The 27,639-nt window shown below is 39.9% G+C and overlaps 12 protein-coding genes and 1 pseudogene across 13 annotated transcripts; 6 read left to right on the plus strand and 7 right to left on the minus strand.

Moving 5' to 3' along the window:
* Window positions 1-532: 532 nt before the first annotated feature.
* On the minus strand, window positions 533-1,210 carry RTS3 (Rts3p; the record flags this gene model as incomplete). Its single annotated transcript, XM_037287367.1, has 1 exon — window positions 533-1,210. The coding sequence occupies one exon, from the start codon at window positions 1,208-1,210 to the stop codon at window positions 533-535; it is 678 nt and encodes a 225-aa protein (XP_037143262.1).
* A 641-nt stretch (window positions 1,211-1,851) lies between these two features.
* On the minus strand, window positions 1,852-3,906 carry FRE6 (putative ferric-chelate reductase; the record flags this gene model as incomplete). The annotated part of the gene is made up of 1 exon (XM_037287368.1): window positions 1,852-3,906. The coding sequence occupies one exon, from the start codon at window positions 3,904-3,906 to the stop codon at window positions 1,852-1,854; it is 2,055 nt and encodes a 684-aa protein (XP_037143263.1).
* A 764-nt stretch (window positions 3,907-4,670) lies between these two features.
* Window positions 4,671-6,631, plus strand: HG535_0B05790 (annotated as a pseudogene). Its single transcript has one exon. A coding segment is annotated over exon 1 (1,961 nt).
* Window positions 6,632-6,789: 158 nt separating this feature from the next.
* RIM1 (Rim1p) lies at window positions 6,790-7,176 on the minus strand (the record flags this gene model as incomplete). Its single annotated transcript, XM_037287369.1, has 1 exon — window positions 6,790-7,176. The coding sequence occupies one exon, from the start codon at window positions 7,174-7,176 to the stop codon at window positions 6,790-6,792; it is 387 nt and encodes a 128-aa protein (XP_037143264.1).
* A 772-nt stretch (window positions 7,177-7,948) lies between these two features.
* Window positions 7,949-8,794, plus strand: ATG36 (Atg36p; the record flags this gene model as incomplete). Its single annotated transcript, XM_037287370.1, has 1 exon — window positions 7,949-8,794. The coding sequence occupies one exon, from the start codon at window positions 7,949-7,951 to the stop codon at window positions 8,792-8,794; it is 846 nt and encodes a 281-aa protein (XP_037143265.1).
* A 106-nt stretch (window positions 8,795-8,900) lies between these two features.
* On the minus strand, window positions 8,901-11,366 carry SYP1 (Syp1p; the record flags this gene model as incomplete). The annotated part of the gene is made up of 1 exon (XM_037287371.1): window positions 8,901-11,366. One exon carries the CDS (start codon window positions 11,364-11,366, stop codon window positions 8,901-8,903), a length of 2,466 nt encoding a protein of 821 aa, XP_037143266.1.
* Window positions 11,367-11,622: 256 nt separating this feature from the next.
* On the minus strand, window positions 11,623-13,383 carry MNN5 (alpha-1,2-mannosyltransferase MNN5; the record flags this gene model as incomplete). The annotated part of the gene is made up of 1 exon (XM_037287372.1): window positions 11,623-13,383. The coding sequence occupies one exon, from the start codon at window positions 13,381-13,383 to the stop codon at window positions 11,623-11,625; it is 1,761 nt and encodes a 586-aa protein (XP_037143267.1).
* Window positions 13,384-13,917: 534 nt separating this feature from the next.
* On the plus strand, window positions 13,918-16,224 carry SWE1 (tyrosine protein kinase SWE1; the record flags this gene model as incomplete). The annotated part of the gene is made up of 1 exon (XM_037287373.1): window positions 13,918-16,224. The coding sequence occupies one exon, from the start codon at window positions 13,918-13,920 to the stop codon at window positions 16,222-16,224; it is 2,307 nt and encodes a 768-aa protein (XP_037143268.1).
* A 491-nt stretch (window positions 16,225-16,715) lies between these two features.
* RPL39 (60S ribosomal protein eL39) lies at window positions 16,716-17,186 on the minus strand (the record flags this gene model as incomplete). Its single annotated transcript, XM_037287374.1, has 2 exons — window positions 16,716-16,865; window positions 17,181-17,186. The coding sequence occupies 2 exons, from the start codon at window positions 17,184-17,186 to the stop codon at window positions 16,716-16,718; spliced, it is 156 nt and encodes a 51-aa protein (XP_037143269.1).
* Window positions 17,187-17,942: 756 nt separating this feature from the next.
* RPS22A (40S ribosomal protein uS8) lies at window positions 17,943-18,335 on the plus strand (the record flags this gene model as incomplete). Its single annotated transcript, XM_037287375.1, has 1 exon — window positions 17,943-18,335. The coding sequence occupies one exon, from the start codon at window positions 17,943-17,945 to the stop codon at window positions 18,333-18,335; it is 393 nt and encodes a 130-aa protein (XP_037143270.1).
* Window positions 18,336-18,644: 309 nt separating this feature from the next.
* RPS14B (40S ribosomal protein uS11) lies at window positions 18,645-19,364 on the minus strand (the record flags this gene model as incomplete). Its single annotated transcript, XM_037287376.1, has 2 exons — window positions 18,645-19,051; window positions 19,355-19,364. 2 exons carry the CDS (start codon window positions 19,362-19,364, stop codon window positions 18,645-18,647), a joined length of 417 nt encoding a protein of 138 aa, XP_037143271.1.
* A 914-nt stretch (window positions 19,365-20,278) lies between these two features.
* On the plus strand, window positions 20,279-20,965 carry SOP4 (Sop4p; the record flags this gene model as incomplete). The annotated part of the gene is made up of 1 exon (XM_037287377.1): window positions 20,279-20,965. One exon carries the CDS (start codon window positions 20,279-20,281, stop codon window positions 20,963-20,965), a length of 687 nt encoding a protein of 228 aa, XP_037143272.1.
* Window positions 20,966-21,192: 227 nt separating this feature from the next.
* On the plus strand, window positions 21,193-27,585 carry BPH1 (Bph1p; the record flags this gene model as incomplete). Its single annotated transcript, XM_037287378.1, has 1 exon — window positions 21,193-27,585. The coding sequence occupies one exon, from the start codon at window positions 21,193-21,195 to the stop codon at window positions 27,583-27,585; it is 6,393 nt and encodes a 2,130-aa protein (XP_037143273.1).
* Between the last annotated feature and the right edge of the window lie 54 nt (window positions 27,586-27,639).

Here is a 27,639-nt window from a genome sequence, read left to right on the forward strand (position 1 = left end):
ACTACTGAAATAATATATATGTTTCAAAAACATGCTAGCAACTCTGTGAACTTTTCACTATTATTGGAAAAATCCCGAATATGTGACGCTCTGCCAAATTGTAATCGCTCAAAAGGGTAAATACATGGAACAACCGTCAAGCCAGTGAACAGTGCAGATCAACAGTTTAGAATAAAGGTATATTGCCTATTTCGATTTATGCTATTCTCTTATTTGTCTCACGTTACATTTGCAACATTTAAGAGGAATACCTCGCTAATCGAAATAGCTGTGCTTAGTATTAAAAGGTTGCTCAGTCGCATTGTGAAACATGCCGAACCCGTTTAATACAGCCCAGAAGCACACCATTTTGACCCAGAGCCACAAATCAAGAAATCCCCAATACTCGTAACCGTAGCTAGGGGATAGCCGTCTTGCGTAATATTCAATTGTCAGCTAGTCTGCTGCTATCAGATCAAAAAAAAAAAAAGTTAGAAACCGTACCGTATATAACGTATGTATATGCCATGAAAACCCAAAATCCGATGATAAATCACGTCAGGCCCCTCGAACTCTCGAACTCGTATTCTCTTAGTCGTCTGGTAGCCTCGACATGCGATCGGTCAAATTTATTATTCGTATCGGAAACCGACGAATACCGTCTAGGCATTTTATACCTAGGATCAGCTTCTTGCATGCCGCTCTTCAACAGATGCTGACTGCTCTCGCTCTCCGCAGTAATCGAACTCGAACTCGAGCTGTTAGGAGCAGCTGATGTCGACCCTCGCTTCAGATTCAGCGATAACGTAGGCATCATTGTGTCTATCGGAAGGCCACCACCGCGCTGCGCCGTCTGAATGCCTACAGGGCTAGGCTTCCTTTGCGGGTATGAAATCGAGCTTCTGGTGCTCCCACTTGACAATCCGTAATGGTAATTTGCGTCGCACTCCTCATCCATGGTAAACCCCTCCCCCTGCAGCTGAGGATAAGACTGCCTAGCAGAGACTGGCCCCTGGTATAGCTGTTTCCGCAACAACATATTTTCCTCCCGCAGCATGTCGACCTCTCTTAGGAGCCTCATAACCTGAGCATCCTGCTCCTTCTCCATCTCATTGATGATCTCTTCGCATGAAAGCTTCCTTTTCTGGATTGGTCTCGAACACATTGGCTGTAAGTGTAGTCCAAACTGTTTTGATCTTGGTGATTCCCGGATATCGGAACTTCTACGCATTATTCTGGGTATATGCAAACTATCTCTCTGATACGTCTATATATTTATTAGTGTATACATAGATTTACCATATGTGGGTTAGTATATCACCTTATCACTCACACTTTTATACTTTCATTCAGCTCCCCAGCTCAAAGCTTCTATCATGACCTTTCCCAAATCAATAGAAATGGATCGAGAATGCTTTGCGTAAGATTACCACATACGTAAGCCCATATCTATTAAACGATGACCCACACTTTCAACGGATGTCTTCTGGAGTGACGGCTATTAATAATGTCAGGATGCCTGTATACGATATTATCAATCATGAATGCGCGACTAAGCCATGTTTCTACATCATTAAGTCACGATTAGATAAGACCTCCACGTATGCAGAATAAAGGGAAATGCACATGCGAGTCCAACTCTACGGCCCTGAAATGGTATCACCAAAAATACAATATCCGCTCATCAATAGGTGGTTTTCTACAAAAGGACATCAATTGACTCTCGATGTCAGCAGGCTCTCGTATAAGGGATTCGGTTGGAATGCATATGCATCTACGAGAGTAGCGGGGGTTGTAGCAAAGGCATACGTTACTTCGAATTGAGTTGTATTAGAGTATGTAACGTATGTACTCAGGGCAGTGGAGGGGCAATTACCAGCATTGATATTCTTCCAAGTATTCAACAGGTGCGCTTGGATTCTCAACTGTAACCTTTGCAACGAAATCTCTCGTTTGATCTACAAACGAAGCAGGCCCGCAGCACACTATAGCTAGCGGGCCGTTATTCAATGATTCGTTGATTAATTTCTCAACATCTGGACGACCGTTTCGGATGGTTGCAAATGATTTAAGTTTGGTGATGATTTCTGTTTCCTCTGTGCTGCTGTAGGTGGTGGTGGTAATGGAGTTCGTCAGATGAATTACAAGATGTACAGGCAAGTGTTCGAGTAGCAGGAGCTCGCTCCGATACGCTTTTAGAATATCAAGTTCCCTCACTGTGATCACGAGATCAATTGTTCTCTTGCTTTGCCTTTTTCCTAGCTCGATGGCATGCGACAGTGGACCAGGTATTCCTGTTCCTCCGGCTAAGAACAGTAATCTATCAGATTTGTTGATTGCTGAACGTGAGCCGTACGGGCCTTCGACGAGGACGTTTATTTCCAAGAAGCCGTTTACTTGCCTCACTTTTTTTAGCATAGTGTTTGTTGCACCCTTTTTAGGTTTTACAACAAGCGTCAGTTCGTTGTTGGAATGGATGACAGTGAAGGGATGGGACTGCCAGAATATCGAAGGCTGCATAAAATATAGGAAAATGTACTGACCTGGTTCGAACGCCTTTTGTTTTTGACAGGAAGGAAGTTGAATGGTTATTCTAAGTAAGTCATCGTCAATCAACTGTATTCTTGCCTTCAAGTAGCCAAACCTCAAAATGCGTACCACACGTAGAATCCTTTCGATGACCCATAAGCTCAACGGGAAGTATATAGTTGAGCCAAAACCGAATGATTCGACATGCTTGAAGTAAGTGTAGAAAAATACAATGACCAGTAAAATGTGAATGTACAAAAATGTCTCATATGTGCATTTCCGGATTATTCCCATTGATAGCACCAGCAAGCCTACACACGAAGTCATGGCAATAACACCAAATTTCCAGTATGCTTCATCAGCTGATGCCTTATAGGAGTGTAAAAGTGTCGCATATAGGGCATAGGCGATTGAATGTATGCATGCCTCTAAAATCATGACTCTTCCAATCCACTTGTGGAGCATTATCATAGTTGTATATTTGAAGCCAGTCAAACATTCGACAATGTTATTTCTTGTACTGAATAGTATAATTAATGGAACCTGTATAATGGCGATAATGCCCGATCTGTCAGCTAGAAGCCTTATAAACTGCAACCATTTTGAGGGGAATAGAAAATTGAAGGGATCTAACTGATACTTCACAGCTAAAGTTGTGGCACTGATCAAGGTATATCCAAGGATCATCAGACTCTCGAACGTAGTCGGTATTAGGCCGGTACACAACCAATTAGTTTCTAAATGCGACGCATGCTTACCAAACAAAGTCGGCAGTACTAGGTACCCTCGTACTAGGTTTATAAACCTATATTTAAGTATCGATCGCGACAGCGCACTTGTTTTGCAGACTTTGAATGCACAGGAGATCAAAACGACCACTATAAAATAAACATAAGTCATGGATCCGTACTTCGAGCTATTATCGAAATTTGAGCTGTAGTAATGATATGCATTCCCTATTCGGTCTCTCATTGCCTTGTCTACTTTAACGGGACACGTTAATGGACTGTTCATATATGTGTCGTCGTCCCCACACAGGTATCTGGATGCATTGTTTCTTGAAGCATTGTAACGCTCAAAAGTCAATTCTTCCGCAAATTTTTTGTTTCCCAACTGGCATATATCCTTCACATTCGTAAGTGTTTTCTCATATATTATATCCCTCTCGTTGGGCATTCTATCATTGAGCATATCGTGTATACACGTACTCCATGAACCCAAAGCTGGTTCATATGCACAAATTGATGAATAGAAATTAGAAGAGCTCTCATACATCCATTGCATCTTGGACAAGTACACCCCACATCCCAAAACAGAATTGGATTGCCACGAGTCCATCTTATGTGCTTCACAACCTGCCAGTCCTGCAAACAACAAGAAAATTGCCAGGATGACCATCCTTACTAACTCTTGTAGTAGTCTGAATCATGAGGGATCAAGAACCAAGAAGATCAAGCTTTACTGATACGTTTTATATTGCTTCCGCACCATTCGACTCTGCTCATCTTTGATCTTGACACAGAAGAAGAAAAAAATTGGGTGCATTAAGTACATCTTTCATCGATCGCCGCATCGCGGAGAATAAAAGTTCATAAGTAGATGGTTCAGCTTTCACCAAACTGCTACCAGCGTCTGGCATACACCATCATATTTTTATATTCTTAGTTTTGGCTATCTATCAGTTTTAAAATGTTGCAATGCAATGCTCCATCTTACTATTTTTAATATCTCGAGAAACCTGCAGCTGCAACTGTAAACAACAGCAGCGGTAAGGTGCTGGTTCCTAAACGGAGAAACCTCGGGCACGCATTGCCAATTAGTTTCGAGTAAACGTAATGATTTGGTTTTGCTTAGCCTGCTATTTCGTAGCGTCCGCCGACGGTTACAGAGATATTTCGGAGGTCCACATGGGTGCCCTATTAAAATATTACAGCTGCATTCATTGCCCATGATGCCAAGACAGCAAGATAAAAACTCGTCTGAAAGAATGTACGCATCAACAACGACTGCACGAGCTTCATTCACAATGAAAAGATGGCAACGTGGTAGGTGGCTCTTACTTAGGATCCTTCTATTTAAGAGGGCTTCTAGAGAGCAATGCCTTAATACAACTATTAGAAGGAAATGACGAAATTCTACTGAGAAAATTGTAAGGCTGAAACATGATGATATTAGATGCATTGATTGGTTTAGGCTGGATCAGTTTCCTGGCGGCAGCTTCACCTGTGAGAAACGGCGAAGAAAGTCTGGAGAACATTTTGAGTTCGAGCTATTCTTTATCGGATTCTAACATTGTTGACGGAATTGTGTTAGCTTTGAAAGAGGCTTCAGACTTTAACGATACTTGTAACTCGTGTATTAACCGCCTGGCTATTGGTAAGTCATTGGCACTTGTCAGACCAGATTTGATTCCAGTCACTTTTGAAAAATGGTGTTTGGAAACCAAATACGAATCCAACAGCACCTGCCAAACGAATTTTGCCAGGAATACTGTCAAAAGCGGTACAACAGGCTCGAATTTTGCCGATATGCTACAGTTGATGGATCCATTTGGCTACGATGGCCAATTGTACTGTCACTATAAAGATGACTCCGCCTGTAAGAAGCCTGTTACGCCTAATGTGAGTTTATCCCATTTATGGCCCGCCAGACAACCAAAGCATTTTGTGGCACCTGAACCATCCATCAATGACACTTTCAACGTTTTGCATCTGTCCGATTTTCATGTTGAACTGGACTACAAAGTTGGAGCTGAGGCCAACTGCACAACATCTATGTGCTGTACTCCACACTCGGTAAACAAAGTAGCTGGCGGAAACACAAAATATCAAGGCATTTGGAATTCGTTTTATGAGAATTCAAACTACGATGACAACAATTTAGCTTACCGTAAAGGCTATTATGTTGATGTGTTCAAGAATAGCTCAGTTTGGGCGCCAGCTACTACATTTGGTAATTATCAATGTGATTCCCCAGAAATTTTGATCAACTCCTCTTTGAATTCAGTAGCAAACTACAGTAGGGAAAACAACTTGACTTTTGAATTTGCCCTTTTTACTGGTGATATGGTTGACCACGACGAAACAAAGTACACAGATTATGAAATGACAATCGAATCTGAAGAGGTTGTTCTTAGAGATCTTAAAAGCAGATTGGGCTCTATTCCAGTATATCCGGTATTGGGGAATCACGATAGTTTCCCTTATGGTGAAATTTCGCAGGAGGGATATGGCTTTTCAAATAAATTTACTTCTAATGCCGACCTTCTAGCAGATATGTATGAAAATAACGGTTGGTTGAATGCTTCCACTGCCCAATATGCTAGACAGCATTACACAGGTTTTGCCGTAGACACTGATATGGGATTGAAAGTTGTGTCATTAAACTCAAACTGTTTTTACAGGAAGAATCACTACGCTTACTGGAATGCCACAAGTCCAGATACTTTTGGGCAGTGGGAATTTTTGATCAATGAGCTCGTTGAGAGTGAATCAAAGAACCAAAGAGTATGGATTATTGCACACATTCCGCCAGCTACTGATGGTTTACCTTTGCCTTCAAAATTATTCAGCGAGATCATTGAAAGATTTTCTCCATATACCATCGCGGGTATATTCTTTGGTCACACTCACTACGACCAATTTCATATTCTATATGCTGGCTCTGGAAATGATACGAAAACAGTAGAAAATGTTATCAATTTTGCGTGGATCAGTCAATCGATCACCCGTTCATCGGTAACAACCCGTCTTGGAGATACTATGAGGTTGACAAGAAAACCTTTTCGATAATGAATGCTCACAACTTTTACACCCAATTGAACGAAACCTATGGAAATGGTGGCGAGGAACCAAATTGGGAATATGAGTACTCCTCAAGAGATGGATACAATATCTCCTGGCCGGACTCTAGTCCTCTAAATGGTAGTTACTGGCATCAAGTCTCCGAAAAGGTGAAAGACGATGTTAGTTATAGACAATTATATGAAAACTATTCAAAGAGATGGTCTCCCTCCGTTCCAGATTGCACCAAGGGCAAAAACTGTATATTGGACTATTGTACTTTGACCAGTTTCAACTTAGACGATTACGAACATTGTATTGCCCAGGTATCGAACAACTGAAGAAAATAAAAAGTGAGTTTTGTAGTTCTTGTATTTGTATACCAGTATTAAAGAGAAAAATTGAAGCACAAAATCTAACGTTCAAGAAGATTCAGCAGACTCAGCTGTCTCCTCCGGCTTCCCATTTCTTAGCAGGTTGAATTCTTTTTGAACAAGACTCAAAGTGGTTCCCTTAGAGCCGTCTTCTCTTTCGAAGGTATAGTTAGCAGCGTCAGCCTCAATGTAAACCAAAGCACTGCAGTGTATAATGTTAGTAAAAATTCCTCCTTGTGAAGATTAAAAACGCCATATGGTCGAGATACGTACCCTTTTCTGACATATTGGGTCAAAAAATTGATTTGTGGATCAATGAAAACCGTAATGTTGAACCAATTTGTTGCACCATCTCTTCTTGGTTGAGAGGCAACACTGTACTTCAAGTATCTAGTATTATTGGCAGAAGTAAACTCGGTAAAATCACTGCCAACACGACCAACAATCGTCATCTTTGACAGATCGAACTTCCTTGAAGTAGCATGGAACGAACGTATTTGACGCAAAAACATCTTGGAAATCACCTGAAGTACTCCTATAGCTTTTCACTTATTTTTCAAAAGTGTTTGTTATTCTTCAAAGTAAGCCCTTTAACATGATTTAATCGCCTAGTTGCGAAAAACGGCATACACGCCGCATCTACACATAAGCTTCAAAAGCCAAGAAGAGTGCATCAAGAGAACCTATCATGATCATTTGAGCTGTATTGACTTGTGGAAAAAACGCTTATCCTTGTAAGAAATCAAAACGTCTCGAGAGCTCGCTCTAGGGCTTTTTTTGAGCGATAAATGCCCATTTTTAGAACTTCGAATGTACAGCATTTTTGTATCTTAAGTCCTATGAAGTTCTCATTTTTAGCTTTGCCCGCCGTATCATTGCTACCTGGTCCTAAGGGGTTCGTAGACTCATGTCGTATGTATGTAGCGTTAATGAAACTCTTGACTGTTGTGTCGCGCAAATGATCAGTTCTTACCCATATTCATCTTTGAAAATACGTGAGAGCTTCCAAAAGATTTCTAGATCTCCAGTGACTTCCCTATAATTGATTGAGCAACTTTAAAAAACCATTAAGCTTCATAGCTCTTTCATTATAGGATCGTATTGCACTATTTCCTGAAGACCTAAATGATAAGCCCTACTTTTTAGGTGGATTGTTGATTATTGAAGGGGAACCAGTAGCTGTGTGGGAAGCTCATCAGCCCTGCACAAGGTCAAGTTCCAGTACTGAGGGACTCTAGTGGTCTTGTGAGGCCAGATAAAACCACAGGATTAACAGGAAACACTATGTCATTTAATAACGGCTTTACGAGACGCTCAGGATCTCGATCTGCGATACAGGCAACTATAGCAAGTGCAAATGTTCAGTCGGAACATGGGTATGGGTACGATGTAGATAGTATTGAGGCATTCGATGATGTCAGAGTACTGAATAACCCAGATACGGAAAGTTATGGCATTTCAACAAGCGAGGAATCAAGAAATGGAGCAGTTGTTTATGAACTGAGATCGGAAGAATTTGCGATACTCTCTACAGAGAGTTCATCATCTTCGGAGATCAACCAGCCAACAACGGAAAACCTGTTGGTATGCTCTGTACCATCGAGCAACTCTCAACGGATCGACGAGTGGTGTATGAACAACGAGCTGGACGATTTTGGAGAGCATCAAAAACATGCACTGACTAGTCTGAGGGTCCAAGATGTGATACAGTCATGGGGGGTTGATCAAGCACCCAACAAAAGTTTCGGGAGAGATCTTCAAGCTGAGTATCAGCTCAAAGGAGACCCATATGAGAATTATGCCAGCAAGATGTTGCAGGAACTCAACGGCGACCAGCTGTTCAAAGTTAAACAACTTACAAAAGAACTATTACCACTATTGAGAAACAGTCGTCGCTCGCATTCCGTGTTTACACATAGATTTCGAAATATCCCATCTGTGTTTTCTCAGCGAGATTTGATACTGACGTTTTCTTTGCAGTACAATGAATCAGAAAGTTCAAGCACAACTTTTCTAGATAAGTTTTCATCAGTGTCTCTGGATGATGGTATCTCCATCTCTAGTCAGGGAAACAGTTCATGGTTGGGCTGGACATTGGTACCAAGATTCACAGATAATGAATTATCATAACAGCAGGATAAGGGAGGGGAAAGAAATATACATTCTTAGTTCATATGGGTCATTTAATAATTACATACAAAAAATAGCACTATTTTACCTTGAGGTTTCGTGTCTATCAAGATAATCCATTATAATTACCGGCGGTTATAGTTCTTGTTGAGATAACATCATTCCATGGTCCACCGAAGGGATCGTTTTCATCCAGCTCTTGGTATTTGATAGAAATATCACTACCGATACCGACTTCCCCTTTACTTTGGTCACGTATAGTGAATTTAGTTATAACGCCATTTTCTGTTTCTTGAGCAGGACCATCAGTTAAAAATCTTGCGATTAACCTTTGTTCTCCGTCTCTATTCAAGACTGTAGGTCCTTTAAATCTCCATGCTATTCTCTTTTTTTCTTTACTGAATGAACCCTGTGGTTTTGAAAGAGCGCTTGTTGCATTTGCCCCTTGAATTGACACGAGCACAGTTAAATCATCTAAGATAATCTGTTTTGTCTGATTCGAAACTGTTGGCGACATCTTTATAGTTAACACAACACTAGCTTGAGTGGCTTCAAATCTCCATACCGGATGTATGACTATCGGAGCGGTCGGTTCTTTCATTGAATATTTTATTGCTCCCAATGTTCTGGAATTAATGAACTGAGGGCTTACTTTGAAATTCTCGATATCAACTCGTTCAACAAAAGCCTGGTTCAAGATAACTTTGGAAAGATTAGCGGCATTATCGATCCTTAAATTAATGCCAATTGGTAATGGTGTATTCAATGCAGCGTTAGTCATGTAACTGAAAGCAATTTCACCAATCAACTGAGAATCTTTTAAAATTCCGTCTTTGAAAGTTGCATTGATAACCTCGGCTATACTTGCGCTTAATCCAAAATCGGGCACCTCCAAATAACTATGTTGAAACACATTCTGACCTATCAAAGATGCAGAAGACCCAGTAGTTTGGGGATTTAGCATAGTTAAGCTTCCTGTGATTTGTGAAGTTAATTGCGGTGCATCCTTTTGCATAGATGTTCCATTACCAGGAGACGCCTCTGGTGATGACAGCGGCTCTGAATTCTTGATATTGGTCGTGTGCTTCCTGGAAGGTGGAAGAGCTGGCGCGCGGATGTGCAAAGCTTTTGCATCTACCTGACCTTGTTGATAATTTTGTTGCGTTGGCAAAATATTTCTTTCAGGAGAAGCTGATTGAGGGGGCTCGCTAGGTAGAGCTTTTGTTTTTAATTGTGGTTGCAATGGTGGTTGACTCATTGATAAAGGTGTCCGCGACATATCCCGCTGAGAATCCAATTTTTGTGGAGTTTCTGGGCGTGGAGAGTTCTCTTCATGGTCTGTTTCACTTGCACCAATTGGGGTCCCAGATTGAAAAGATTGTGCTGTACTAGTACGGTTTACTGCCCTGTACAAAGAATCGGATTCTCTTGAACTTTGAATTGTCGAACGGCGTCGTGCCGTTTGGTCGTGAGTTTCGCTTGGAATTGGACTTTGAGGTTGACTTGTTGAAGAAGTTTTTGTTGAAGATCTGTCCCTCGTTGATGAATGAGTGATCTCACCTTCTACAAGGGGAGAGCCAACATCTTTGTTGAATATCGTTGACCTCTTATTCTTTAATTTGTTTCTACTGAAGATTGAACCCATTTTAGACTTCAATTTATTTGTAGATTTTTTATTCCCCAGTGAAGAGTTATTGTTGGAGTCAGAAAAATCTTGATTCATTAAATCATGATGCAAGACCGAGGAACCGGATGTGAATCGATTCCCAAAAGTGCTTTTACGTTTCGTTTTATGGTCCTCCAACTTTTGAGTTGGTAAAGCTTCAAACTTGTATCTACTCGACTCACGAGCAAACCTATTAATTTCCTTTTGAGAATCAAACTCTAAAAGTTTTGTCATTGATACCTCACTTTTCTTGGAATAGTTCAAAAGATAATCACTTACAGCAGTTTGATATCTTATAGAGGTGTTTTTCAAGGTTTCCAAGCGATTGAAATCAATATTCTCGAAGAGCTCAAATAGATAAGGAACCTCAGAGTCCCATTGCTTGTTTGCCTCTTCGAGTTTGGTATTAGAATTATGATTGCTTTGATGCGAATCCACTGCGGCAGCGATTTGACTCAATTTCGAATGAAGCTTTTTACTTTCGCTCCATTTTGTATCGTTTTCAGTCGATCTTTGTAATTCCCTGATAACCTCGTTGTCCACCGTGTGATAGAATTCCGTGGTTGCCTTCATATCTTCCTTCAGCCCCATAACTATAGTATCCCAAACAGACTGCAATTCCCCTAAAGATTCGAAATTAAATTGAGACATCTCCTGAGTAGATAGCACTTTATTCTCTACCATCTGCTGTTTGAGCAGCTTGTTCAGATCCTCATTTTCAGTAATAATCTTTCGCAATTGTTGTGCGTAGCTCCTTTTCAATTGGGAAACTTCATTAAACAGGAGATAAAATTCCTTATTAATTAATTTGGCTTGTGAAAGTCTAATCCTTATGACCTCTGTTGCTTCCGAGGGACTCTTCGTCGTCAATATGCTATCCGCATACGCGGTTCTTTCGGCGGTCATGTTGTCAAAACACCCCTCAACTTCTTAATATGATAACAATCTAACAAGCAATCACCCTTGATTAGTTTCAATGCTTGTTGTCCCCCTTCAACGATTCTTCAAAAACTTGAATAGGAGATATCCTCTTTGTCTAATGACATTTTGAATATCGGCAATCATGTTATACGATATTACATTTGATCTATATAATTAAAAGCACAATAAAAAATCAATGAATGCATTTCTATATTAGATGGTAGGTGTTTTTCAAGGTAGGCTAGCTATTACCTAGATATTCCTGATGAGTTTGGTTGAGGAATTCGACACGATCATCAAGATACTTGCACATGTTATTCCGTTCTTCATTATTAAACTTTTCACGATAATATTTGAAATCGATTGGCAGCGAATCTGGGCTGCACAAGTACCTTTGGTAGGCTTTATAATTGAACAGCTCCAGATCAAAGCCTTTCAAAACATCGTAGCGTGTGAATGCTCTGAAATGTTCTCTATCCTTGTTCATGTGAATATCTTCGGTGGCCATTTCATACGGATCAAACTTGTGGTAGCTTATATGAGCGAACATTACACCAACGTTATTACCCTTAGTTGGCTTCATTAAAGAGTCCATGAAATCGGAGTTGTAAGAGTACTTGGGATTGTACACAGAAAACTCTTCCAAGTTCTCTTCGACATACCGCTTGGCCCTTTGGTATTGATCATAGTCCTGCTGAAAGTTATGTTGATATAACGAAATACCATGGTAGTCCGCATTGTGGTCTCTATAGCCGTCGAGCGTCAGTTTTGTTTTTACTTGGTAATATGTCATGTTCAAGGCATACGCAGCTGCAACGAAAGTCTCTTTATCGCCTTCACCCGAGGTACCTTGCGACAGCATTCTGTAGTACCAACGAGAATGAACATTGTAGTAGGTCGCTAAGATCAATGTTGACAGATGTTCAACTTTATTCATCAGCAGTTGACCAGATTCGGAACTTAGGTCAGGTATAAAACCTTCTAGATCGTGCATGGGTACTTCAGTTTTGTAATCCGGCTTGGAAGATGTATCCTCGTATCTTGAAATAGGTGAAATATCATCACCCATGTATCTTACTCTGGTGGATAAATCATATTCAATCCCGGCAACCTTATAAAATGCTGGAGTAGTCGCACGTCTCCACATATCCGGCCATAGAATCAATCCCTTCTCTTTAAACAACGGCTTATCAAACACACGATCAATATTTTCTAATGGCAAACTGTCCGCATCTAAGAATAAAACCTCGCGAAAACTTGATATCAAAAGCCCAATCAATTTATATTGATATCTCTCAATTTTTAATTTACTGATCAAGTCTTGCGGTAAAACATCTGAAAAAAAAACGCACTTGGCATTCAATTTCGGCAGTACGTTATCACAGTAATCATCATCACCTTCATCTTCCGGTGGTACTATCACTTCTACAGGTAACGTAGAATTCATTTCTCTCAGGGTCTCCAACATTGAAATTGAGATAACGGAGAATCTCCCCCCACCGATGGTGACAATACCTCTCTCGTTTGGCCATAGCTTTTTAACGTCCTCTGGGGACACTTGTAAATTCAAATGCATCTTCTCCACAAACTGTGTGTGCTTTTTCTTCAAGTCATCCAGCAGCTCATTTGGCGGATGCATGCAACTATCCAAATTTTGGTAAGATGCTTTTCTTAACACTTCCTCGCTGGATGCGCCTGAAATGTCACCTTCATGACATCCTGCCTCGCCCCTCATTTCCTTGATATCGGGTCGAGGAAGCGGTTCGTATTTACTCAGAGCATCAAACAGTTTGAAATAATATCGATCTGGACTGAATTCCAGGGGACCAGATGTCCAAACTTTTCTTCCGTTGGATACAATGCTATCCGGAAGCGAGTCCTGGTAGTAAAGTATTGTCACAAACACGTAGATGATAATCGCCACCACTAAATATCGAAAAGTCATCCGCTTATACATTTTATTAGCCCGTATCCTGCTTCCGATCAGACGTATGACAGACATTGCAACAATGCAATAAGCTTTGTTACGTAAACTCAATCAGCGGGTTACGAACGAACCCTTGAAGCCTAACCTACACAACCCACAAACTTTAATGGCTTAAAACGTGGCCAGTTTTGGTTATATATAGCACCGCCCGTGTTTAGAGACCTACAGCAAAACCCTACTTGCTCAACATTTTCAAAGCTGCGACATTTGATTTCAACGATGGCTTTCTGATAACGAGTATTTTCAAAAAGTTTGAGTTTTTCCGTTTGGGATTGCAAATTCGAAAAAACAACTCATTGGCAACGAAACACGAAAGATTTATAAAAGTGACATGAAGGAGACGCGAAAACACGAAGATGAATGAAGTAATGTTTGGCGCTTGGACAAGTGATTGAGAGTTCAGAGAGTGTGAGATTATTGACGAATGTTTTGAAGGAGTTGAAATGGATGCGTGCTTGTTATATAGTATATTTGCCGGTGTTTAATGTAATTCGGATAATTATATGATGGGACATTGGCACTCGAGGTGCAAGAGAGGCGGATTGGTGAATGCATATACCATTGATGGCGGGAAATTACAAAATACGAATAGATCGGGAGCCTGTTATCGAGGAAGAGAGGGAAGAGGAAGAAGAGGAAGACTTTGAAATGTTCCAAACTGAAAGAGAAGCAGTGGGCAGGAGTGGTCTCGACGATATTGGTGATGATAAGGGTGACCAAGCGGGCTCCAACAACTTGAAATTCTATCCTTATTCGAATAGTGGGCTGACAAGAAGTGTAGGCACGTTGAACCTGTCGCTGAGCAACACAGAACTGCCGAAACAGGTGTCAAGGAGATTGGGGGATATCAAAGAGGAGGAGCAAGTAGGAAGTGGTGTAGACGAATTCATCAAAGGGTGGTCGCCGTTCAATGAGGATGCGCCTACCACGCCTACCACCACTACGTTTGGTAAACAGAGCCTAAAAAACGAATTGTCGCCATTCGTTAACGATCCGGATATACTGAGGAAGTGGAAATTCAAGTCATCGCTTTCGAAGACGCCGATTAACGCAAAGGAGGAGGAAAAGATTTCACCGTCATGGCAAGATAACGACGTTCCTGATCAATCTGCTTTTCTTTCTCCCAGAGGACTTGTTTCGAAAGTGACACAAGCCAAAGCTGATGCGAGTTTTCCAAAAAAACTCTCAATCCTGAATACACCCGTTAAGAAGTCCCCAGTAATGGATACCTCCCGAATCAGCAATTCTTTAATGGACTCTCCAAATTACCTCAATCAGAGTAACTTCACTCAAAACACGTCATTTTTTATTCAATCACCATCAGTTCGATTCCTGCCACAATTATATGTTGAAGAGTCACCATTCGACTCATTCACAAATACAGAATTGAACAAAAAGAGCGCAAAGGTACGAAACTCACAATCACCCGCACAACTTCATGTTAATCGTTACAAGAAGATTAAGAAATCAAGAAACTCAGTTTTGCTAAACAATGAAGAGCTCACAAATAGTTTACAACAATTTACGGATGATCTTTATGGTACTGAAAATGAAAATGACAATGGGCATGAGAACGCGAATGAGAATGATAATGAAAACGATTTCGAAAGCAGCAAAATTGGCGAGGATGATCTTTCATTTTTCAACAACTTTAGGCCCCGGTTAAGCAATCTTTCTAATGATATTGACAGTTGTTCAAGTACAGATACTACACCAACAAGAAAAAAAACACTTTTGAACAATAATATGAAAACGATAGAATCATCACCATCTCCTTTGAAGACGAGAAGATTTATCAATGCCAAGATAAGTACCAATCCAGATGCACATCTTTTTGAAAAGTTTAGCAATGTAATGGCGATTGGGGATGGTCAATTTTCGACTGTTTATCAAGTTACGTTTACTGAAACTAATAAGAAATATGCTGTAAAAGCGATCCAACCGAATAAATTTAATTCAATGAAGAGGATTCTACAGGAGATCAAGCTGCTATCAGAAATTAGTGAGACAAATTTAGATGAAGAGGGTAAAGAATATGTCATTGATTTTATAAGTTCATGGAATCATCAAACTTCTTTCTATGTTATGACTGAATTTTGTGAAAACGGTAATCTCGATATTTTTTTGAGAGAACAGATTATTGCCAGGCAAGTAAGGCTTGAAGATTGGAGAATTTGGAAAATCATTGTTGAATTGAGTTTAGCCCTAAGATTCATCCATGATTCGTGTCATATTGCTCATTTGGATTTAAAGCCAGCAAATGTATTGATTACATTTGAAGGTAATCTAAAACTAGGAGATTTTGGCATGGCAACTCACTTGCCATTAGAAGATCAAAGTTTTGAAAACGAGGGTGATAGAGAGTATATTGCACCGGAGATAATTTCAGAATGCGTTTACGATTTTAGGGCTGATATCTTTTCTCTTGGACTAATGATTGTTGAAATTGCTGCAAATGTTGTATTACCAGATAATGGTAATGCATGGCACAAGTTACGTTCGGGCGACTTATCTGATGCAGGACAATTGAGCGCAACAGACATTCATTCAAACTCCCTATTTTCCGATAATTCTAAAGTTGATACAAATTTGACAGAAATATCAGACTACCACAATAATTTCAACGGTCAAAGGCAGAAACACAAGATCCCAGCATGGGTACCAAAATTTCTAATAGATGGTGAATCTTTGGAGAGGATGGTAAAATGGATGATTGAACCTGATTACAAGCGAAGACCAACTGCAAGTGAGATTCTAAATGCTGAGGAGTGTATATATGTTGAAATGACCCGTAAAGCTGGTGCCATAGTTCAAGAAGATGACTACGGTCCAAAACCTGGCTTTTTCATGGCATGACTGTTTTTTTTTTGCCATATTATTTTTTTGGCGCTGGCGTCGATCTCGAAAAAACGAAAACGACAAATTTTATGTTGTATGTAACGGAATAGAATGTATAAAAGGAACAGTTGATTTTGAATTTGGAATCTTTAGTTTGCCAGATTAATTCACACGTAATCTAATCGCGAGCACTAGCAAGAAAGTCGAAGACTGGGACGAGGGCGTCCTGAACAGATATCTCTAGTATTTGTTTACCTCCACAGCTTCTTGTTCTTCAGTGGTTCACAAAGCATGCATGATGACTTCAATAAACACAATTTTAAGCTAGATAGTATCTGAATACAATTTAATGATTTCAGTGTTTACAAATTTCTGATCCATGCACCTTGAAACTCTTGAAAAGAAAATTGAGAAGTTTTAATAACCGTTAAATTATATAGATATTGCTATAAAATCTTGGAAATGATAACATGAAAAAACTGTTTGACAGAACAATGAAATAAGTCAGTTTAAATACCCAACTTCGTTCTTCTCCAGTGTCTTCTCTTAGCATTGTAACGGATAGTGTTACCAGTCTTTAATCTGACCCATTGTGGCAATGGTCTGTTTTGGTTCTTGGCCTTGGCCAATTTTTGTTTGACTCTGAAAGACTTTTGAGCCTGTTCAAAACACACAAAGTGAAACATGTTAGTAAATTGATACTCCACGATAAAATGAATTCAGAGAAATTTCTACCCTCGGGATTTTCATGCATCGCAGTTCCTGCTCCAATGAGCTATGCGCTCTCCCCGATGTTATCGAATATTTGCAGTCCGCCCATATCACATTTGCTAGCATAGTGTAATGCTTATTCTTTGTCTGTTCCGTCTATAGCTAGTGTGGAATTCATAGTGGTTTTGGCTTGGTTTCTTTCTGATGCTCCCCTTGTGGATAAATCCTCACATTCTGTTCATTACAGTAGTCTTATAACATACAGCCATTGTTGTCTATATTATTGTCCTTGGCCTAATTAAAGATGTATTTCAACAAAATCCTATGAAATTCATTTTCAATAATATATGAATGATATTGAGTATGCCAGCCAACCGTTGTGCAATAGAGTATCGGACCATGGAATCTGACCTGAGACCCTCGGGGCCACTGCAAAACGACGTCCACACTAGGCGGGAGAGATTGGCTATCCCTCCCGGTGTGCAATCATGCGTAGGCAGGATCTGTCCCACTAGACATTTGGTCTCTGCCGAGAGAAAAGCAGCCTGGGCAGAGGCCTGAAGGCCGTCTCACCTCCAGGCCGAAAGACTGTCAGAGTACTACGGGCGCGTCACCACAACCGCACGCATACACATAGACGCAACTTTTTGAAACTTTTTCAAATTTTTTGCATTTTGTGATGTAAAGCCGGTATTGCATCCGTGCACCGCACGTACATTATTGGGGTTTTGGGTCTTCACTCTTTACACCACACAGTGAGTCATAGCAGTCCTGAAACTGTTTCTGTCTTGTTTTCAGCTTATTTTTCACACAGTCAATCTATGCTGTCCGAGCCCTCTGGGCAATCAATTGCTGATGCCCTCGTCCAGCTGGAAAATGCTAGAGTCCCCATTGACTGTATCGTTAGGAAGATATTAGCAGGCGAAGTAAACGTAATCATTGAAATTTGGCTTGCGCGGGCATATTAGTCTGCACATTGATTGTTTGATAATTCGGTGAAGTGCAACGGATCAACAAGAACCAAAATGACCAGAACCTCTGTCCTAGCTGATGCTTTGAATGCTATCAACAACGCCGAAAAGACCGGTAAACGTCAAGTCATGATTAGACCATCTTCCAAGGTCATCATCAAATTTTTGCAAGTTATGCAAAGACATGGCTACATTGGTGAATTCGAATACATTGATGACCACAGATCCGGTAAGATTGTCATCCAATTGAACGGTAGATTGAACAAGTGTGGTGTCATTTCTCCAAGATTCAACGTTAAGATCAGCGACATCGAGAAATGGACTGAGAACTTATTGCCAGCCAGACAATTCGGTTACGTCATCTTGACAACTTCTGCTGGTATTATGGACCATGAAGAAGCTAGAAGAAAGCATGTCTCTGGTAAGATCTTGGGTTTCGTTTACTAAGCAAAATTGCCGATTCTATTAACATTTATATATACATACTACTCTGTATATATTGCAAAAAAGAAAACTAATAGCTTGTTTACTACAACTAAAAAGCTGGCAATCGTTTTATCGTGTTGAACTTTGACCCATAGGAGTGCACGATGATAGCGGTGGGAGTTAAAAACATGATTAAGTGAAACCGCCATAGACTGACTCCATGCCACTATTATAGAACTATTCTAATGCCTATACATTCAACATGATAACGTTGTTTTATTAAAAATGATGTATGAAAAAGTATCGAAAAGTACGTACAAGTGAGGATACTCATAATCTTCTACCTCTTCTACCACCCTTCTTTCTGGTGGAGTCAGATGGAACTGGGGTAACATCTTCGATACGACCAATTCTCAAACCGGATCTAGCCAAAGCTCTTAGAGCAGCTTGACCACCTGGACCTGGGGTCTTGGTTCTGGTACCACCAGTAGCTCTGATTTTGACGTGAACAGCAGTAATACCAACTTCCTTACACTTAACTGCAACATCTTGAGCAGCCAACATAGCAGCGTATGGAGAAGATTCATCTCTGTCAGCCTTGACCTTCATACCACCGGTGACTCTGCAGATGGTTTCCTTACCGGATAAATCGGTAACATGGACGAAAGTATCGTTGAAAGAAGCAAAGATTCTAGCAACACCAAAAACTTGGGAGTTGATAGGAGTTTGAACAAGGTCTATTCGAAACACAAAAAATAAAAGTTAGTAACAGCGCTTTCACGAAAGTTAACCTTGTTTAGATTTCCAGAAGAAAATTAATCCCGATGCCCTACAGTTCAATTGAACGCAATATCCTGAAATGCCGTCGCCAATACACCAGGTCCTCTCTCCAGTGTACACTTGAATATGCCATCACCTTCACAGCTCAGACATGCTTTCAAACATCACCAGCTCAAAGAAGATCACTGTTTTGCAATGCAACCCATTTTCTTCAAGAACAACTAAACGGTTTTATACGGGATACCACCCCTTGAACGTACCTTTAGCCATTCTGATTCTCTTTATTTATGCTTGTTTCAATCAAAAGTATGGTGCAAGACAACTCTATAATCAATAATTCACTTTTGTATTGCAAATAATCGAGATGCACTTGCAGAGCTGACCTGAGTTGGGCTGACCAGAGCCGAGAGGTAACCATACGACATCGGCGACATCACCTTGTGAGGCCAGTCGGTCGATCGTCGGGAGAGACAAATCGTGTAGATTTGGTTTCTGAAAAAAACTAAACCGAGAAAATGCGATTTGCTCTCTTTGTGGTGTGGTGTATGGGGTCTTGGCAGTCAAACTCCCGACACCACACCACACCGTAGACTTGAAATCGACAAAACAGTCACAAATTCGTCTCTCAAGATGATTCCACAAGCTTCATGCTCTATGGAGCAGGGCACAGCACAGCAGGAACGATAGCACTGATAATACGGCAAGGGTAGCTATACACATCTAACAAGATTGGAGATATGTGCGACACGTGTGAAACACCGGAAGGACTTTAATTGAATATACAATCCCTTTCCAATGTCAAAATGAGTCACTTGGTTGGAAACCTATTCTCGAACGCGTTGTAGAGAAGATATTGTCTGGGGTTCACTATACTGATGTATTGTGTCACAAATCCACTACAATAATACCCGTTCTTGGAATGTACGGTTTTTTTTAAACAGAAATACAAAGGCCATTCCCGAGACCCTATTACATCAGACTTGCAGAGATAGTTTTCTCTATTTATACTGCTGATGGGAACGCTCCGAGAGAAAAAGTATAAACAAGCCAAGGGCAACGGTTACCCTCCCTGATATATCAGGTTAAAGGTATATTCTTGACAAGTACACCATAATTCCAGAGCTGTTGGCTTACCAAAGGGTGGAGTAGCAGCAGTCATCTCGAATTAGTAACTCATAGCGCCAATGCTTCATTTTCTCGTGTTTGTATGTCTGCAGCTAATCAGCATTTCCGCAGCTAGTATCAGAGGCAGGTTAGATATTGGCCTGAGCAATATCACGGGAGCGACATTGTCCAGGACACATTTCAGGTTAAACCAGATCGGCAATTATTCGAATGAGGTCGGTTACACAGCTACATCGCATCTAAAAAACACACTGGGAGATTTCGAATTTCAAGATATGCCGCTAAATCATGGCACTAATGAAACAACATATTTCGTGCTTGCTCTAGGCTCACTTGATTTCAACTTGAAACCGAACAGAATTTTATGTGAGTTCATTAACATCGACGAGAACGGTACAGAGTATCAGTTCAATGCATACAAAAATATATTTGGTAAGGAGTTTTTCCCGTCGCCAGATATCACCTTCCCGGAGAAATTGGAATCCGTTGAGACGGAGCCCTTCATCCCTATAAGTTTGGTAAATCGGGCACCGCTCAGACTCTATTACCAACAGCAAAATAAGGGCTTATTTACTGGAGGGCCATTCGCAAGGTTACTTGATACTACGTGGAAACAAGCAATCGCCGTCACTTTTGTAGCATTGTTGGCTTTGCCCGTCCTGCTGGAGAAATTCGATCCAGAGACTGCGCAAGCTATCAAAGAAGAAAAGTTAAAGAAACAGCGGGAAAAGTATCAAATAGAATAGATTTCTACACTTAACCGTCCTGCAACCTCATAGATATCTTGTACATCATGTGTATATTACTTCGACTTCGGTAAATGGATGATCATCATGGTCATGTGACGTTTTGATGGAAAAGTCAGCTATTATCATTAATCTGGAGAGATGAGATACAAAGGAACAGGCACCCCTGAAAGTGAGGTGGTGCGTATGTTGAGTCATACTGAAAAAGGATTTGAACTCTCGTGCACATGGAAGGTGATATAGAAATATTGGCGGATTTGCTCCTCGCATGTCTTTCCCTTTCCCCATTGGAAGAGCAAGAAGGGAATCTAGTTGCAACATACAAGAGTTCCATCAGGGATCATCTCGTGGAAATTCTGAGCAATTTTTCCGGAGAATCTCTTCAGACAGTTCATGAGAGCTCTAGCTATCAATTTTGTGACATGTGGACTTATATTGACTCTGAACTAGCTCAGCGGTTTGAGTTGTCAACAACAGATCTCCATTTCACCATGAATGATCTTGACTCGTGGTCAAAACTTCTACTGTGCTCATCGGGGTCTATAGAATATGCTTTATGCTTACAAATCATCATATCACTGTCTAACATGTCGCTAATGAATAAGATGGCATTGAAGAAACTCGGAAAACTGAAGTCGAATTATCTTGATAAATTGCTCAGTTTCATAGACGGGGATAGTATTCTAGTAGTTGAAAAGTCCACAGAGTTGTTCTCATTGATCCTCACCGTATGCTGTGAACCGACGGACATCTTTCAATTGTACAATAATTTTCAAGCTCGAGCGGCTTCGCATACTTTGAATTCATTAGCCGCTCAATTATCGGATCCGCTATCACAGAACTACTTGCAATTTGAGAACTGTTATAAAACCTTCAAAATCGAGCCTAACGAATATTCACAATATACTCTACAACTTTTTATCGAATTTAACAATGTGACTTCGAATCGTGTCATGACTATAGGAAGAGACATATATCTGGAAATAAAAGAGGGGCAGTTCTGCATTTCGAATGATGAGTTTATCGTAGCTCTTTTCACGGAATATGAATTTCAAGAAGGGATACTGTACTCTATTGCAGTTGTACTGGATAGTGATAATATATCTCTATATGTTGGCGGTAGCTGTGTGGGTAAGATTTGTTTATTTGAGGGTTCTATGATGGGAATTGAACAGTTTGACTTGGGATCTATGATATGTTCTTTTAAACTTTTTAGGTTTTTCATATTCAATGACATTTACACAGAGGACTCTATAAAAATTCTACATGCGTTTGGGAGCTTTGTGAAAGCTTCGTTTGCAAAGAATACTGATTTACATGATGTAAGACCTATATTGGCTGACATGATGAATTGTTCATCAAGGTCCCTCGAGGAGCAAGTAGAAGAGGTGCGAAAGCAAAATGAAAAAAATCTGATCACCGATTTGAATCCTTTAGAAGAGTCCTCTTCAGGTGATCATCAAAAAGAACATGCCGTGGAAGGCTTGGTAGATCATATTACAATGGGAAAGTGCTACATTTACAGAGGTGCAAACCTGTTGCCGATGTTTGCTTCCGTTAATTGCTTCTTATTTATTCTTTGCAGCTTAGAGAATTCAAAATCTATGGATGATTTATTCAATTACCTTTCGCATCTGATGACATTGTTGCGGAACAGCCATTTACGTAATTGGTTCCAAAAAGCGTACGGATTTTCATTACTCTCTCACATACTTCTTACAAAAGCGGTTAAAAAAATGGGTAGATCGTTACCGATTCAATTTTTAAATTTGTTTCAAGAATATTGTGGTTGGGACTTTTCAAATATCACGAAATCTCTCATTAATGATGAAATTGCGTATCAGACGCTAGTATTGAATATCGATCTCTGGTATTTCCATAAGGATAAAAGTTTCGAAAATGATGCGGGTTTGGAAATTATACGATTTCTCTTTTTCCAAATAGCGAGTCTTTTAGAAAACTCCAAATACCAACATTATAACTCTCAGAAATTAAGAAGACTCAACATTTTAGGGAGACTTAACAATACGCAACATTTGTTTGCTGAAAGGTATGGTACACCGAATATTATAAAGGATTTGGAATCAGAGCTCTCCCATGTGTATTATGGTTTACTAAAAGATGATTTTAGTAAAAAAAACATTCAATGGCTTTTACAGTTTAGTTATTTTGAATTAAAAAATGGATTTTCTAGTAACTCAGAAATTTCTTTAATTGCCCTCGACAGATTCTGTATAGAAATGTTGAACAAGAATGATATGCGTGCTATTCGAGTATTTAGTGAATCGGTCTCACCAAAATTTCTGGTTATGCTTCTAAATGAAATTACTGTCAGCAAAGGTAATCCGATGATAGCTTTGAATATACTGTTCAAACTGTTACTGATCAATAAATTGGCCTACAAAAATTTCGCCAAAAGTGGTGGACTTGAGCTCATCTTCCACATTCTTCGTGGGGCCGCGCGTTTTTATGAGGATATCATCTACTTACTGTATCTTTATTCTTTTGGTGACTATAATCTTGATCCAGACTTAAAAGTTTCGGAAGAATTTCAAAATGAAGCTGTACCAGAAAACAATATAATTGTCATGAGAGAAGCATTTCTCCTAGCAGTCGAACTTTTGGAGTGGGCTGTAATAAATGACATAAAAGAATCATTCCCTCTCGATCTTGAGAGTTTTATTTGCATATTCCTAAAAAAAGTATCGATCCTTTTGAGAAACGCTAAAAATTTCTCTCCATTAAGTCCATGCAGTAGTGCACTTTTTCGGCTTTTACAAGATCTTTTGATAACTTTAACCAAGCCTCAAAATTCTCAAGTATATTCAGATTCATCAAGAATACTGATCGATATTCTGTCAGAACGCACTATTCACTCGATTAAAGTCCTGAATCACTGGGAGTTCGAAAGATTCTTCAATGAACTAGTGGGGTCATACACTGGAGCGGGGAATGGGACGCCTTCTCTGGAAAAGAAGGTCAGCTATTTCGAGTTATCTTTTGTACATTCAATATTGCCAAGTATTGTACGACAAATAAGTGGATTGAAAAAACTCTACGAAGACCTTGCGAAAAATACTTATATGATGGCTAATGTCCTTTTGTTGCTAGATAGATGCATTCCCATTCTCATAAGAGAAGTATTTGATGTTAAATTGAAATTCGAGCTATTTCTGTGCTTGCTGAATTTGACAAAATTAGTTAAGCAGGGGCACTCTTTCAAGTGTCTCAATAAAACCGGCCTTGATGAAATTTTTTCGAGCATCACTCTGAGCTTACTGTATACGTTCATTATGAATGAACCATACGAAAGTATTCCCATTTTGCCATCGTTTTATGGAGCAATTTTGGAGGATTTTGATCTTCTTTGCGACGTTAAGCATAGCAGTCATCAGAGCAGTATGGCAAACTCAGTTGTTCAGTTTCTGTTGCTCAGAATCGAGGAGAATTTAGAGTCAGATGCTATATTCTGTTGCCTAAAATCATTCTCAAGGCAATATGAAGCGGACCACAAGATTTTGAATGAAATCTTTTACACATTTGACGATCCCGATGATCAATCCGTGTTTTTTTCAAAGATTACCACAAATAATAAAGAGGCATTGATCGAGTATTTGAGTGGCCAAGATCTCTTCTTTCAAGCCAAAAAGGAGCAACTTCTGAAAGACATCACTAGAAAAATGAGAATAAAGGAAGATTTTTCCTGGGGAACTGCTGGAGGTTTGAGGCTGCAAATTATTGAACGTAAGCAATACAGAATGGAGAACAGCTACTCTGACGCAGAAAGAAAATATGCGCTATTTCGTAACGATAATATTGAAATTGATAAGAGACTCGGAGCTCTTTGTGTGAAATATTATGCGAACTTTATTACTGATATGGAGGAAGATATAATAGCCCATAATAACCAGTATAGCGCTATGAAGTGCCAGTATAATTATATTTTAGATTCCCAGTTGAATAAGCACATTGAGCTGTTATGGGGGGTAGATTCTGTGCAGGACCATGATATGAGAAAAATTCGACTGGTCCCTTTTCAGTTTCCTCATGTGGATATTGATATAGGACCTCCCGGCCATTCTCCAGATCATAAAATAGATGAAATGAAGGATAAGAAACAGGAGCGGAAGCCAAGTACCAGTCTTTTATCTTATGATCTGATATCGGATTTGGAATCAGTTGATCTAGATTCCAATGAGAGGAAGGATCAGAACCGCAAAATACTCAAAGTATTGAAAGAGGGAGACTCTATCAGAAATATTTGGAACACAAGTCTTGTAGTGGGCTTGGATACTAGGGAAGGTATTTTGATCTTTGGAGTTCACAATTTGTACTTTGTGGGGGATTATTATTTTGTGAAAGAAGAAAACAAAGTTCTTGACCTCGTTGAGATTCCTGAGTCTGAAAGAGATACAAATGTCAGTTTGATAGCAGGCTACTCTCATGATCTTAATTCTCGTAAAAGCAGACATGAAGTACTATCATGGAGTCTTTTAGATTTAGTATTCGTCGCAAAAAGACCATTTTTACTTCGTGATGCCGCATTAGAGCTTCTTATGGAAAACGGAACTGATTGTTTTTTTAGCTTCAAGAGTAAGGTCCACAGAGATGAGGTTTATTACACATTAGATAAATTGAAAAAAAACGAGAATATCGATCCGGTCCTCAATAACATTTTGCAGGACTTCAATGTGAGAAGTAGCAGTGTCGGTTCTGTGAATGGTATGTCAAAGTCAAGCTTCCGAACCAAGTTGGCCAAGGCATTCTCAAATGGGTCCAGTCTTCTCGATGGACTAAACGCAACGTCTCAGTGGCAGAGGGGGGAGATATCTAATTTTTATTACCTAATGGTGTTAAACACCTTGGCTGGGAGAACATTTAATGATATCACTCAGTATCCAGTTTTCCCTTGGGTGATTGCAGATTATTCCAGCACAAAGCTGAATTTAAATGATCCAAATACTTTCAGAGATTTATCAAAACCAATGGGAGCCCAGTCAAAGAAACGCAAAATTCAGTTCATGGAGCGATATGAGGCGCTAGAATCACTAGCGGACCCAATGTTCCCACCATTCCATTACGGGACTCATTATTCATCGGCAATGATAGTTTCTTCATATTTGATAAGGCTCAAGCCTTACGTGGACTCCTTCTTACTTTTACAAGGTGGGAAATTTGGGCATGCAGATCGTCTTTTCAGTTCTATCCACCGTGCTTGGTCGTCTGCAGCAATTGAAAATACTACGGATGTGAGAGAATTAACACCAGAGTTTTTCTTCCTTCCTGAATTCTTGATTAATATTAACAACTATGACTTTGGGAAAGATCAAAATGGCAATGCTGTAGTTGACGTTAATTTACCGCCTTGGGCTAACAATGACCCAAAGATTTTTATTTGGAAAAACCGTGAAGCTTTGGAAAGTCCATATGTATCTTCTCACTTGCACTTATGGATTGATTTGATTTTCGGATTCAAACAAAGGGGAGAGAATGCTATAACTGCAATGAACGTATTTAATAGCTTGAGCTATCCTGGCGCGGTCAATTTAGACACTATAAGTGACGATAATGAAAGGCGGGCGGTCACCGGAATAATTCACAATTTTGGACAAACACCGCTCCAGATTTTTGAAGAGGCCCATCCTCCCAGACAGTTTCTTGGCACTAAAATGATACATCCTGGGCTCTGGTCTGATATAAGTCGTGTCCCGTCAGAAACTCAAATAGGCGATAAGGATTCTCCTGCAAGGTATATAAGGCGATTTGAAACCGCTGACGGCGTGGTACAATGGAAGTGCTGCCCTTTCCTAGATGTGACGATAGGTTCAGGTTCTGGCCCAATACTTTTGAGACGAGACCAAAACTGTGGTTTAGAGATAGGTGGTTACTTGTACAATTATATGCATTTTGCTCCAATATCTGCATTCTCTACTTGGAAAGAATGCGGGTTTGTTACAGGGGATTCTTATGGATTGATCAAAGTGTGGGAATACTCAAGTGACGCCGAGCAATCTAGTGTGGTACATTTGGGGACATTGTATGGACATTTATGTGAGATCAAAGATCTCAAGGCGAACGAAGAGTGTAATGTCCTATTGTCGGTGGATGCCAGTGGTCTTGTATATCTTTGGGATATGATAAGTTATCAAATAATCAGAAAGATACCAATAAAAGGTGAGCACGTTGCACTTTCGGCCAATAACGGAACGATCGCGGTTGCAACAGCAGATAATCACTTATCGATATATAATTCTAGTGCAATGCTTTACGCAGATGTTGATTTTTCAAGGGAAAGCACGATCTCATGCCTTAATTTTATGAATTTTTCTCCATTTGATCTAGGTTTAAAAAGACACATTTACTGGAATGAAAAAGAAGTTATAGTAGTTGGGTCTGTGGATGGGATGCTTCGAGTTTATGAGTTGGTTATAAATGATAAGTCCCAGTGGGCCCTACACCTTCTGAAGAAATTTGAAACTGCAACGAGAAATGAAATCACTTGTATCGCAACAAAATTGAAGATCTGTGCGGTAGACAGCTATGATCAAAACTCGATTGAGGTACCTCAAGTGGAGATTGTGGCTGGAAGTTCAAACGGTTCTCTTTACCTTTGGCGATAGCCCATATACGTACCAACAGTTAACATGCTCACTCAGATATCTGATTTTCAATAA

The sequence above is a fragment of the Zygotorulaspora mrakii genome, chromosome 2, assembly GCF_013402915.1.
Source record: "Zygotorulaspora mrakii chromosome 2, complete sequence".
NCBI lineage: Eukaryota > Fungi > Ascomycota > Saccharomycetes > Saccharomycetales > Saccharomycetaceae > Zygotorulaspora > Zygotorulaspora mrakii.